The sequence below is a fragment of the Ricinus communis genome, chromosome 7 (genome assembly GCF_019578655.1).
Source record: "Ricinus communis isolate WT05 ecotype wild-type chromosome 7, ASM1957865v1, whole genome shotgun sequence".
Classification (NCBI taxonomy): Eukaryota; Viridiplantae; Streptophyta; class Magnoliopsida; order Malpighiales; family Euphorbiaceae; genus Ricinus; species Ricinus communis.
In genome coordinates this window covers 27,031,422-27,046,394 of record NC_063262.1, presented here as the reverse complement: position 1 = coordinate 27,046,394, position 14,973 = coordinate 27,031,422, and the positions used below count along the sequence as shown (strand labels likewise).

Genomic DNA, 14,973 nt, shown 5'->3' with positions numbered 1-14,973 from the left:
GATCCAGTTTTTCTTTTTAAATTAAAATCATTTCCAACGTATTATTTTTAAGATAAAATTAAATAGTACTAAAATAGTTAAGTTTTAAAATCAAACTGTCAATTTTTAATTGTCCATAATCGTAATAAGTCTAATCATTATTAATCAGACTCGTAATCCTTATAATTTTGTCCCTTTTCCTTTAGCTCGTCGATACTATTAAATCCAAGCTCATATGATAATTACATATGTTATTTTACTTATTTTTATTCATTAAATATGTTTAGTAAGATTTTAAAAATAATATTATATTTTTAATACATACGTATATAAGATTATGTTGATTTTATTAAATAAATAATTATAGATTTCAGTTTATTTTATACTTAAATAATTAAAAAAAATTAAATATTTAATTCTATACTTATTAGTTATACTTGAAGCAAAGTTAAAATGACAAGAGTGTTTGTTCTTGAAATCTGAATCTTCTCGCTGAATTAGATGATAATTTTTCTATATTTATAATGTATATATAAAAAAATAACTATTTTTATTATACAGAATAAACTGTTTTTAATGGTAAATAAAAAGAAATATTTTAAAATATATAAATTGTCTGATAAAATATTAAAAAAATAAGGCTGTTAGACATTGCTTCTTACCTATTTTTCTACTTGCAAGTTGCAACTTTGGCTTCTAAATATATAATAGCATAATCTGTCATAATCATAATAAAGTTAAGGACATGATCATCCAATTTAATTCATCAAAAGTAGAGAATATGATTGTCCAATTTTAACTCCTTGAAGGGAATCAATCAACTTCATTTATTAGCCTTTTTTTTTTTAGTAGCTCCTTTTTTTTCTTTTCAAAGAATTTCATCGACAGTGAAAGAATCTCAATCTAACTCAAGAACAAATGAATTAAAAAATAAAAAATCTTAAATTTAAATTTTAAATATATAATTATATTAAAAATTTTAAAATAATATTTATTATCCATAAATATTTTTCTATTATATTTTAGATTAATCGAATGAGCTATTAATTCTAGATTAAAAAAATCACAATCTAGCTAGAAAGATAAAAAAAGATATTAGAATTTACAATAGAGTACAGTGAAAAATATTACAAGTTCTTCCTTTCTTTTCTTTAAGGGGCTGTTCTTTTATGGAAATTTAAATTTTTCAGAATTTGAAATTTTAAGAATCATAATTCTCAGATTTTATAATTTCTAAGAATTTAAAATTTAATTTTCTTAATAATTGAATTTAAAATTCTGTTTTTTATATTTAAAATTTCATTTTTTATTACATAAAAAATTTATAACAAATTAAATTAGTTTATATATTTAATATTATCAGACGTAAAAATATGATCTTAATCTTTAATTATTAATTTTTTTTAAAATAAATTAAAAAACTTAATACAGAAAAATAAGGAAATAGTTTTTAAAAATATAAAGATTTTATTACAAGGAAAAAATTAATTAAACTATGAATAGTAATTTAAGCATATACCACTTTAAATTTTATAATTTTAATTTAAAATAATATTTTAAAAGTTGAAAGCTAAGAAGTTTCTAGAATTTATCTATTTTACATAATTTAATTAACAATTTTTTACAACCTTGAATTTTATCTTTATATTCCCACTGAAAGTACAGATTTAAAAAAAAAAAAAAAACAGCTCTAACACATTGGAACGAGGTGAGAGAAACTGTGGGGCTATTTGTTTTTTCTTATAATACAATTCTTATTTATCTTAAAGTATATTTTCCTATATAATGGTAACTAAATATATTTATCTACGGAAAGAAATAAATATAATAAAATATAATAAAAATAGTATTTAGCGATAAAAATATAGATGCTTATTAAGATGGTAATATAAATATTTAATGTTAAATACGAGGGAATAAATAACATGTTTATATAAATTTATTGATTTTAAATAAAAATAATAATTACATAAGATGGAAGTATATGACCAAGCATTTAAATTTCTTTGTAATTGCATTCTGAACATGAACTCAGCACAGGTATCCATTTGCCCTTTTTTTTTTTCTTTTAAATAAGAAAAAAGCATATAACTTTGCTTAATGATAACTTCCAATATTACTTTTTATTTAATTATTTATTACAATTTTCTTATTCTTTTTTTCTGCTTACAATCTAGGCTTAATGTTGGATTGGGAATTATTAGATAATGCCACTAGACGTGAGGTCACAATTCAACCACCAAAACCCATTGACAAAAATAATTTCCAAAATTATACATGGAATAGTAAATTTCTTTTTAAAAGAATTTCCTAACCTAGTCGTCATTTTGAAGCCCAGATTAGTTTGTCATGTAAATACTATGAATTATTTTTCTTTTTATTTACATTTTGATAAAAAATTAATATGATAAGTTAACAAATTTAATTCATTGTGGGTAATAATCCCTATAATCGAATACAAAATGAACTTAAAATGACATGAAGAATGTGTACTAAATATTTAATGGGCAATGCAACTTAGTTATATGGCTATAACAATATTGAGTCTTGATTATTTTGGTTAAGTATTAGAATGCCTTCGAGGATAATCATATTATATATTTGTATGGTTGCTGAAATAAAATGTTAATTTTAGTTACATACTGTCTTTGAATTTTATGCTATAAAATATTTTAATCCTTTAAAATAATATACTTTTCTGAAGGAAATCATACATTTCTTTTTCAGAAATAATTATCTTAGAAAAAATTATAGACGAATTAATCTCGAAATCGAAAATATTAAAATGTATATATATTAATATTTTTAATTGGGTAAAGTATATTTTAAGTTTTAAAACGAAAATATAAAAAGAAAAAAAAAAGACGTGCAAATTTCAAAAGGATTGATTCTTTTATTTATTTATTTAAAATATTCTCCTTCAGGATTATAGAAAATTAAAACAAATGAAATACTCGTTGGCTATTTACTCCAAAATTCACAGGGCAGTAGAATGGCAGCTTTACTAGGCCAAGCCATGCTTCTTTCTTCGTTTTAAAAAAGTGCATATTCCAAGTTGACCTTTGTCATCATAATAATCATTTTGAGATAAAATCCTTCACCCAGAAAACCCAATTCATATTTGCAATGAAATCCCAAATTACCTTTGGAGAATATATCATAATTTTATTTTTATTAAAAATCATATAATCATTCTATTAGACAATTTACTTGAGAAAATATTTTGATTCAATAAAACTGCTACTTAAATATTGCTAAAAGATATAATACTTTTTATATATCTCTAATTATTAGACAACTAAGATCCCAAATTACCTTACCTTTTTATATATCTCTAATTACTAATTTTTTCAGTTTATTTTTTTAAAAATTTAACACTCCGAAACTCACAAATAAAAAAAACAATCAGGTAATTAATTTTAAAAGAGTTTAACTCAAAGCTTAAAGTATAAAACTAAATTAACTCAAGTACTTAAAATAAAATAAAAAATAAAATACGGGATGAAACTATATAAGATAAATAATAATAATTATATGATTGAAAAGACATGCATCTAACTTAAATAACTTGCGAACCAAACATTTTGAAAGGCAACAATAGAAAAAAGGAAAAGGTTTCCTCTTTAAGGAATAAGTTAGGTCAAAATTGCAATTCCTAGTAACAGGTTGTGTGCCAGTATTTATCCATGTCTGGTATCAGGTTCCTGTACAGTCAGTATTCATATTTTTTGGGGAGCAAAATTCCGAAAAATTCCATAAATCCAACCCAACCGATTTTGTTTGGTATAATTTCTTTTCCTTTTCATATATTAATTCAGTTTAAGTTTGGTAAACATTCAATTTACATTTGTTCGGTTTTATGCAAAAAAATTCAGTTCAATCCAATAAGTCGAAATAACATTTTTTTTGAATTATTTAGTAAATTTTTTATTCTAAAGTTTAATTTTTAAAATAATCTTAGATTCCATTTGTTTATTATAGTTTGCTATCTTATTCGATTCAGTCCGTTTATAATCACATATAATTTAATTATATATTTTGTTCTCACATACTTGCGTTATATAATAAAAAAACTATAAAATATACTAAAATCCTTTTATATTATTTTAGTTCATATAAGTTCTCTCTGTAATCAACTCTTATTTTTATTTTTGAAAAAAAATAATACTGATTATAATTTCAATTAATTCTATAGAAATTCATAACTCATTTTAAATAGTATATTAAGTTATTCTCTTTTAGAAAAAGGCAAATTAATAGTCAATATATTTTTAATTATAAATAAAAAAAATTTAAATTTAAAACCTTAATCAAATTGATATATAGACTTACTACTAGGATAAGCCTATAAGTGTACTGTAAATATATTATAACAATTTCTATTTTATTATTAACTTTTGTACTAATTTTTATTTCATAATATAAAATATTTATTATTAAATTCATTTGACTTGTGTGATTGTTATTTTATACTAAAAATAGTTTAGTTAGAAATATAAAATAAGAGCCTAAATTAAAAAGAAATGGCTATTTAATGATTTAGTTAATGCATGTCGTTTATAAGATAAGAAACAATAAATTCCCTCTTTAACAATAAAATTTATTGACAATATTTAAAATCCAAAATTAAATTATTTTATGTCCTTAAAAGTTGCATATTTTCACTAGTCAAGGATCAACTAATTAAACTATATATACATTAACTTGTAATCCACTGCTCATTGAACCTGAATGAGAAAAAAAATAGTATAATCGTAAAATTATAGTTTTCTTTTACAAAATAACACATACACACAAGACTAAAAATAGTGAAGGAGGAAAAGAAAATACTACACTAAGAATCTAAATTGTAAAATTAAATAAAAATTAAAAGAAATAGAGGGAGTTTCTCACTCCTCCTCAAAGCATAAACATCTGTGCTTTGCTTGTTTGCCAAAAGATCACACACCATAATGCCTCTTCTACTTCCTCTCTGCTACTCCAATTCCAGCACTTCTCACCACTAACTAGTCTTTCTTCTTCTTCTTCTTCTTCTTTTTTTTTTTTTTTTCTGAAAAGAAACAATTGATTTAACCTCTTTACTTCCAGTAAATAATTAAATACATATCATCGAGTCACTGGTTACTTTGTTTTGATAATTGTAGAAAAAAGAAGAAGAAAAGCAGTGACCTGTATAATATTATGGATGGAATGTACGGTCTACACTCGTCAACAACAACGGATTACTCAGACAAAACGGCAGCGTTGATGATGTCACCGGAGAATCTGATGTTTCCTTCTGACTATCATCATCATCAGATGATGAGTAGTTTCATAACTTCCGATGCTTTCCAAAATCGGATTAATCCACTTCTCGTATCGGACGACTTACTCTCTGCTGCTGCTTCTGCAATTTCGGAAACCACTGCTTCAATAGCTCCTCCTGAAATCCCGCGCGGACTGGATGAAGACAGTATGTCTACTTTGATCAAAGCTAAAATCGCTTCTCATCCTTCTTATCCTCGCTTGCTTCACGCTTACATCGATTGCCAGAAGGTGAATATAATAATTACATATAACTCAAAAACCACAATTATAATGCTTCAGTTTCTATTTTAGCAGGTATTTCCTGTTTCTTTTCTTTCTTTTCAATTATGGTGTTTTTGTGTGTCAGTACTAACTAGTACATGGAAGCTACAAGAGGAAAATTTTGCATCACTTTTTAGTTTTCTCTTAAATCTAACCTAAATAGAGAGATATGTAGAGAGGGACTACAGTTATATAGGCTCTTTACTCTTAAGCTTTTAAAGCCGCCGATTTTCTTTTTTTTCTCATCGGTTGTTACTTGATTTCGAAAATCGGATTCCATGAAAAACTGTTTTCCAAGTTTCTGAAATCAATTTTCTCGCATTAGGAACTCACCTTGTTTTGAAGAGTAATTTCTTCTTTCTTTTTGCTTGATGAAAAGTATAGTTTGCTTATTAAGGCCGTGTGTGTGACTTTTAGGTAGGAGCGCCACCGGAGATAGCGGGATTATTAGATGAAATCCGGAGAGAGAATGATATGTACAAAGGAGACGGTGGTGCTGCCTCTACGTGCGTTGGAGCTGATCCCGAGCTCGATGAGTTCATGGTGTTCCTTTCTCTCATAATCGATTTTTAGGCTTTTTTAGATTTTCTTTATGGTTCTTGGTATAGAAGCTGAACAGTCTTTTGTCTTTCGGTGAAGGAAACTTACTGTGATGTGTTGCTCAAGTATAAATCTGATCTTGAAAAGCCTTTTGACGAAGCAACGACTTTCTTGAACAAGATTGAAATGCAACTTCGAAATCTTTGCACTGGTGCTTCCGTTTCAACTCTCTCTGGTTAGTCTCTCATCTGTCTCTGTCGTAGAATTTTTGGATTTATTATTTTTTTTTTTAATATTTTCTTTGCTGGGATTCATTGATTTTTGTGATATACATTTTATATTTTCTTTCTTCTGCATCATCTGTGCCACTTACGCATATAAAGTAGTTAGGAAACATAAATATCCTTTAAGCCTTCCATTACAATCGCTGATACTGGCTCCAAAATGTTGTAGATTTTAATCATATGGTGCGATACGCACAAAACCCACATGAATAATGAAGCTAGAGCGACAGCAATTTCTTTCCTAGTAGTCCTAGACTACTACTACTAGTCCCTACTTTTGTTTCTTTTTCCTTGCAAGAATCCGCTTATTGACGAGAACACCAACCAATAATGTTTAAAGAACAATCCACAGCTCTTGGGTATAAGGCAATAATAACACATACAAACAACAAAAACCCTAGACACGGAAAAAGACTCTTGTGTCTTGTGTGTAAGAATGGCTACTGTAGGAGTAATACATAAATGGAAATGCTTTGTGAAGACACTATAGGGTCTGTGATCTTATGTTTAATTTCTCTTCATTCTTTAGTAAAACAAAGAGAGCTTGTTCAAAAGGTCAAGATTTCTGCTGTGATGGGACTTTGTAACAGTTGTTTCAACCTTTTCTTTTTCAGTTCAATGTATTCAATCTCCTTGCATTTCCCGCTTAACTTTTCCTTGCTTCGTATTCTTGTTTTTCCCTTTTTTTTTTTTGGGTTACATGTATTCTTCTTTTTAATTCCTCTTTTATCTCTTCTTTTCTTTCTTTTTCCGTTTAAGAAACAAAATTCCCTTTTGATTGTGTCAGATAAAAATGAGACTTGAAAGAAAGACTTTTGTTTTAGTCTGATTCCTAATTTGACGTCTCAGAGTTCAGTTAACCGATGCAATAAATAGTGGTTTGATAGATTTAGTACAGTGATATCTGATAGTGTATTACCAAAAAGTGGATTGATTACCCGGCTAATGCTGCTTTCTATTGCAAATTTACAATGAGTTCAAGTTCTAGCCTCTTCCTTATTTCAGAAGCCAATTCTTATTATTCCAGGTGTTTGTTAAACCTTCTGATGTAATTATAGAGAGGAAATAACATTACATAAAATCAGTTAAAGTCATGACTAACAACACTCGCATTTTGAAACCAATTCGTTTACAGATGCAAACTAAATTAGAAGCGGGTTTAAATTGGACTTGCTTTCCTTATCCATTACGCACGAGTAGAGAAGAAAAGAAACAACGACCTTATTTATATGTTTGCTAATTGCGATATTGAACTATGATTTGCAAATAGATGAAAAATGGGAAATGATTTTAAAGTTTTACCTGGTAGGATAAATACTATCCTCAAATTACAGTCTTAAACTTGAAGAAACTTCGTTCGCATTCTTAACCAGTAAACTACACAAATGATAGCTAATTTTGTTGTGGTTGCATTAGTGTAATTTGTTGTAATTCGGTTACTAAACTACAACTTTTATGCACATGCATAATCTCACTTACTCCAGCATAATTTGAATACATATAACCCACACCCTTAACACTATATTTAGGAGGATTTCAGGAGAGCATAATTTCTTCAATAGGTTAATTAGAGTGAGTATGAAATCACAAAATGGAGCAGTGTAGAATGGAATAAATCTAGATGTCGGTAATTCACCTTACATATGGCCAATTTAGTGTTCTCTTGTTTGTGATTAGAATTATTACCAAGTTGAACTCTCACTTCTTATATTATAATCCGATTGATTTTGTAACCCATGAATAAAAGAAGACTGTTGTGAGGCAACATGTTATTCGTGAATTTCTTTTTGTTTTTCCAAAAATCTTGAATACAAAGTTTTGCTCCAATCTTATTCTAAAGAGCAAGAAAGAGAACTTGAAGCTTTTTATTAAGCATCCATGGCTTGTTTTAAAGATTTATATAATTATTTAGCTCATTTCTCAGCGATTAGGCTTACACACACATACACATATATATAAAACAATAAATATGATCAAAGAGAAGGGTAGTTTTTTTTATATAAAATGAGAAATTAACCACCATATTTTGAAAAACAAAATTCTCAAACTCGAAACTTTATATAACTAGCTTGAAATTCTTTTAATTTGATCATATATATTGTATACCTTTTATTGGTATTCAAGTCTAAAAGACCAGATAGTGATTGATGCAAGGCACCGTGGTGCATCTTTTAACCTACTTGTAAAATAAACGGGTTTGACTAATATCAGTGGGATGGTAATGGCTTGCAATGATGCATGGTTGGTTTCTTTAAATAGCTTCAAGTTCCAATAGAGCATGAATAAATCATATGGATACTTTAGAATTTGCATGTAAGGGCCGACTGACTCCTGCCTCTGAAGTGCTGCGGCCTCTCATGGTTATATCTTCTTGGAAGTTGTATTACTTTTTAAGAATATAGATATAACACTCTATTAGAGCTCAAACAAATTGTATTTTATGTAATTGGTTTTACCTTATCTATCTTCTTCCTCGTCAACATTACACATGCGAATCTTACAAATCACGTGGGCATGGGTCGCAAAGACTTAAAAAGGACTTGTGTTCAGCTTGTCAGCTTGATGATGAGCAATCCCCATGCTTTGCTTATCTGATATGCAGTTAACTTTATAGCTACTTTAAATCTCATAAATCCCTTTCAAGGCTGTCTAGTTATTAACCAATTTAGATAATCGTTGCAAAGTAGATGCAGACCTAGAACAAAATCTCCTTTGTTGATTACTTTAGTAGTTCCATTATTAATCTGAATGATAAATCTACAATTGTTGCACGGATTAATCCTTTTTTAAGCATCTATCACCAAGAAAAGCTGCTATTGTTTCCATTCGCATAGGAGTGGAGTATGTGGAGATCGTGCAATTGGCATGTTATTGCAGCCTTAAGAGTTAAAAAGACGGTTATCAAACAAGATATGGTTTAAATTCTTTTTTATAGAATTCAGCTAATGATGGTGTCTATAGATACATCTGATCTGGTTTTTATTGGTTGGCAATTGGCATTGTTTTTCTTTGAAAGTACAAATTACTTTTTGAGCAATAATCTTATCATATATTATTTAGTTCTCTGTGTACTTTATTTTCTCGTTTACCAGTTGTGGATTTTCCTCAATCTTCCTCTGTTAAACTAAGATTCTTTTAACTTACTAGAAAAAGAAATGAGTAAAGTGATTCTCCATAAATGCCACCATAGTAGATGCCCACTCGATCATTTTAATATATAAGCATACAATACATTCACGTGGCTTGGATTGCGTTATGGTATATGCCAGCTGCCATTCTAATTAGACAGTTTATCTCTTTCCCTTTGTTTTTGGGGCCTAATTAGGCCAGTTAATACTATTGGCCTTAGACTTATCTTTTGATTGTTTCATTCTGGACTATTTCTATATTTGATGTTAATTGGCTTGTGTTTAACGCTTTCTACATAGTTTTGCAAAAAGAATCCTTCTAAATTATGCTTTAGAAAATCAATCATCCTAGGAGGTATTTTCTAATTAGGAGCAGAGGGAGAAGCTCTTTTCTTGCTTATTTATCAGCCTGGCATGAATTGGTTGCTTTTGGCTAGATGAAGTCTTGAATGTATTATACAATTCCAATAGGAATTTTTTAGAGTTTTCAATTGTTCTACCTTATAGAGTATTCTGCAGTTAACTTGAAACTACTTATTTCTTGCCGTTAGGAAGTTAATATTCTCAAATGGAGTAGGAGACGTGCTCATCTCATGCAAATTTGATGCCTTGTATGTGTGTTTGGAGAGCCACTGCTATTCTATTTTTGTTCAATTTAGACGCAAGCCTTCTTCATCCATTTATTATATAGATTCTTTTTTCCATCACAATTCTGATCTTTCAATCACCATGGCCATGAGAATTTATGTTCACGTCACAAGTGGATGATGGCCATTTTTTTTTCCCGGGACCAGTCTATACCACCTTGATGATCTTTTGCGTAATATACCACCTTGATGATCTTTTGCGTAATATAAGTGCATGCGAATAGGGTTGTTAAACAAGAAGTAGAGAGAGGGAGGAGTTGTTTATATGTGTTTAGGAGGGAGACAGTATCAGATACAAATGTAGGTTTTAGGATGATGAATAAATAATGAATCATTTTGCCCGGGTAGAGCGGGTGGCCGGAGTTCACATGGGACTCCCGTAGATTTCGCTGTGAACCCACCAGCCTTTTACCTATGTAGATTTGAGAGAGAGAGAGAACTGATGAATGGTTAATTTATGCCATCTCTTTCTAGTCTTTCTTCCACGCACTACTGAGCTCACCTGCTACTGCTCCAGCTAGTGTTAGTGTTAGTTTTAGTGGTTGTCATTTCCATCGGCATTAACTTGTTGCCTTGTGACTTTTGTGGGTCTTTGTGCTTTTTGATAGGCACCACACGTGTATGAGTTTTGCATTGGCTCGGAACTTGGAGTTTTCTAGCGGGTCCCAAAAACAGTGCCATTGGCATTCTTTTATTAATTTTTTGTTTGGCCTTTTGGGTGGGTTAGCTACTTGGCTTATTCTAGAGATTTATTTCGTTCCATCACTCCACTTAATATTTAAGGGCTCAGCTTTCTTGCCAGCGAATTATCTGCATTCTACGCGAGACAGTCGCTGTCATCTATTCGGTGCCAAAGAGATATACTGGGAAGTAATGTTATTTATTAAAATTTTCCAATTAACAAGCTGGGTAATTATGGCGATAGTGGACTTGGAAACTATGAAATACAGCAATATGAACAACATATTCACTCATATGAGTTTTGGTCAGTGCTATTGCGGTTATTATAGAATCATCTTTAGTACTGCAAAATCTCTAGTCGTGCTTCAATGAATTAATAAAAAAATTCTGAATCTTGGTCATTGGCTGAAGGATTTTTCCATGTTTCAAGATAGTGTTTATGTTGTTTTTATTTCTCCTTTCAAGAGGTAAAATCTAATGGTATTCTGAGGTAGGAATATGGTTAAAGAGATAGTTTTGTCATCTACATAGGTTTGATTATCACTTGTTTTACATATTGGTCCAAAAGGGCCGGACTTGCATTATGGACTTGCAATCTAGAAAAGGCGTTCTTTCTCCTCTCTGGAAGCTCCGTTTGATATGGTTGGTTGTGGATCGTGGTCGGCGTGCTACATTATCTACATTTTTAAATAATACAATAATTAAAATTTTCTGTTTCTGCTCTTTAAAGTTTGATTTGATGGCCGTACCATCTTTTCTACTGTGAGACTCGAGTGTCTCTGACAAACGACATAACTAGACATGACCGGTTCGCAGACTGCCTACGGGGACTGCATAAATAGAGAGAGAGCGCAAACCGTCTTCCTCTTTTACCTTTGGTCAAAGCAAATATCCCCGTCCCTGGTCGTCAAAAGGGTCCATGTGGGTCCCTTTCCTTAACATGCACAAAAAAAGCCCTAGTCTTCAACATCTCTTTCTTGGGTTAACGATTACACTAGTGCATGCTGTGGGAAACTACATTACATGAATTCTCGATTTTTCAACTCGGACGTTGCATTTCTTGTCTAAAATGTGTTTCTGATTGTCTCCACCAATTATTTGCTGCGTTCATGTACAAATACAATTCAGTAATGTATTGAGATTTGCTCGTGTGCTTACCCTTTTGGTGCAGATGAAGGTGCACCATCATCAGACGAGGAATTAAGTGGAGGTGAATTAGAAGCACAGGAAGCTCAGCCAAGCAGTAAAGACAGAGATCTTAAAGACAGACTTTTTCGCAGGTTTGGAAGTCATATTAGTACGTTGAAGCTGGAATTTTCAAAGAAAAAAAAGAAAGGGAAGCTACCAAAAGAAGCAAGGCAAACCCTACTTGAGTGGTGGAATGTTCATTATAAATGGCCTTATCCAACTGTACGTATCCCCCACTCTTGACTGTTTATGCACCATGCATGTTGTTGAATACATTGCCAACAGTCTTGCCATTCCATTAGGATGAGCTATTTTTTTTAAAGAAAAATCTTACTTTGATGTTTTAATATAGAAAAGAAAACGCGGAACTGTTTTTGAATAACACAAATACGAAACTGTACATGCTCCCACAACCCTAGCTTCACAGGGCATGTCTAATTTAAATTTGACAAACACCTTGTTTGGAAACTCTTTTTAAAGGACTTATATTCAATTAAATTTTATTTACATTGCTATTGATTGAAGCAAAATTTATTTATAAATTGAAATGAAATTTTATTTATTTGAAGTTCATTTAAAATCTGTCTAATTTAAGTTTAGAGAATTATTTATAACTAGGTAAGCAAATAGATCAAATGCATATTTATTCACTTGAATTTTTTCTATTTGGTCTCTTTTAACGCCTATAACCTAATAGATATCTCAAATTGTTTTTGTTATATTTAAACATTTTTTGACAAATTTCATTCAATTCGTCTATGTGGACCAGTCATAAGTGTTTAACTGATATCAAAAAATAAAGTTTAGATTACTGATAAGTTAAATTGAAATTGGAAGATTTTTAAGAGGTTATAAAAATAGAATTCGGATATTTATTAGGTTAAATTAAAAGTTAAAATATTAGAGTGAAGAATGACTAGAGTTCAAGTGTTTAAATATGTACTTTGCCTAAATAAATATATCAGAAAATCTAATGTGATTTTATCTTTTTCTTGTTTAATTCTCACTCGTTTTTCTTTTTACGTTCTCTTTATAAACTTTATTATTATTATAACTTATTCTAAGTACAATATTTATTTCTTTTTGATTGAGTTCTATAATTACTATTTAATATACGAACCATAAAATATAAGTGAATTAAACTTCTTAATAGATTTCAATTAAAAAAATGTTAGTAAATTCTCAGTTGCTAGAATTTAATTTTATCCAACTTAAAAATAAAAAGCCAATTTGGAAGGAATTAAATCATATTGAGATTGGCTTAGTTTTCTAGAATACAACTAAATCTATGTCTTGCGAATAGTTTATTCATAAGGAGACATTTCAGTTTGTGAAGTGGTGGTGCTTGTAAAACGAATCATAAAATTTCATGGTGGTTTATTTTGAACTGTCCAGGAAGCTGATAAGATAGCACTCGCAGACTCAACCGGACTAGATCAGAAGCAAATTAACAATTGGTTCATAAATCAAAGAAAGCGTCACTGGAAACCCTCAGAAAACATGCAATTTGCTGTTGTGGATAATATTTCTGGACAGTTCTATACTGATGACTGAGTTTGGTATGCATCCTGATAACCTGTGTTAGCTTCTTCATGTGTTTTTAACAATGCAAACTTTACTGGCATTGAAATGCTTATTTTTAGTTCCCTGAAAAAAGAAGTAAAAAGGGGAAAGATTAATTGTATTTCGCATTGTGTATATTCCCATTATCTGACGAGACTGACATTGAAAATGAAATGCTTGGGATGAATAATTTACTTGTCCCCGGTGGTGTTTCATTATTCTTGTGTATAAATGAAGAATAATGAATGCAGATATTCTAATGTAAGATGAATTTTACAAGTATAAATTACCGGCTTATCCTGTACTTTGATGCAATAATTTGTATTTGCTGTAGTTAGACTGAATCTACATAATTGAAAAGAAAAATACCATTGCCAATAGCTAACAATCGTCACAAGTATAATTTGATATTTACATGCGTATGCTGAATCATGAATTCCAAGCGAGTCAAACGACTCGGTCGGATCAACATTTTTTTACCCACGTCAAGCACTCTGGAAATTTAGGAAAGCACGCCTACCTCCGCTCCAACAAGGCATCATCACTTCTCCAAGAAACGTCTGGACTGTGAATTGAATTCGGATGTGTCATCAGTCGTGTGTTTTACACAAACCCATTTTGAATTGATTACGCCTTTAGTTTCTTCTCAAATAATTATGAATTTCAAACGCTTTTAAACTATAATTTATTTAATAATTTATAAAATCACTGCAAATTATAAAATTAAAATAATATTGTTTTCTTGCATCATAAAGTTAATTGTTCAGTTTGTGAATTGGTTGTCTCCTTGTTTGTATCCGTTCCATCGCCGCATAACATACCTGCAGAGTAATAAATCGCTTGAAGTAGGCCAGCATCAATCCCTGTGAGTATGCTTCTTTTGCAAGTGCACGAGCCAAAACTGGACTGCGCTAATCCTTGTGAGTATGAGCACCGTACTTCCTTGCAACTTGCAAGTGCATGAGCCTAAACTTTATTGACTACTGCGGAAAGAGCTTCAAATGGCTTAATCCATTTGAATCTCCCTCTTTGATGGTGCTCATTCATTAATTAACTGCCAAACTACCTGAATAAGAATAAAATTATTTTAATTTAATTCACTAATTAATAAATATTTATGGGCCGGACTCATAATTTTGGACTGGACTTACTATTGTTCGGCCTTTTATTGGGCTAAAAAATACAGTGCAAATAGGTCTATAAATAGGGATACACACCTTCGTTGCTGATAATGCATTACATACTTTCAAATAATCTAAATATTTACTGACTCGAGCGGTCTTGAAACTCAGTGGATTATCCATTTTTAATTTCTCTTGTTTTTTACTTATTTAGCGCTGACTGAGTTCATTCGGTCAATATCAAATATGTTTCTTTTCATTTAGCATTTAAAAA

The 14,973-nt window shown here is 30.1% G+C and overlaps 1 protein-coding gene across 1 annotated transcript; it reads left to right on the top strand.

Moving 5' to 3' along the window:
• Window positions 1-4,855: 4,855 nt before the first annotated feature.
• On the top strand, window positions 4,856-13,864 carry LOC8276483 (homeobox protein knotted-1-like 6). The gene is made up of 5 exons (XM_002525357.4): window positions 4,856-5,514; window positions 5,965-6,090; window positions 6,187-6,322; window positions 11,999-12,237; window positions 13,411-13,864. Exons 1-5 carry the CDS (start codon window positions 5,161-5,163, stop codon window positions 13,567-13,569), a joined length of 1,014 nt encoding a protein of 337 aa, XP_002525403.2. The 5' UTR covers window positions 4,856-5,160; the 3' UTR covers window positions 13,570-13,864.
• The last annotated feature ends 1,109 nt before the right edge of the window (window positions 13,865-14,973 follow it).

Excerpts from the sequence above, each read along its gene's own strand:
- LOC8276483 (XM_002525357.4), top strand. The coding sequence starts at position 5,161 with ATGGATGGAATGTACGGTCTACACTCGTCAACAACAACGGATTACTCA. Across the intron at positions 5,515-5,964 it reads CTTACATCGATTGCCAGAAG|GTAGGAGCGCCACCGGAGAT; the intron begins GTGAATATAATA and ends TGTGACTTTTAG. Across the intron at positions 6,323-11,998 it reads TTCCGTTTCAACTCTCTCTG|ATGAAGGTGCACCATCATCA; the intron begins GTTAGTCTCTCA and ends CTTTTGGTGCAG.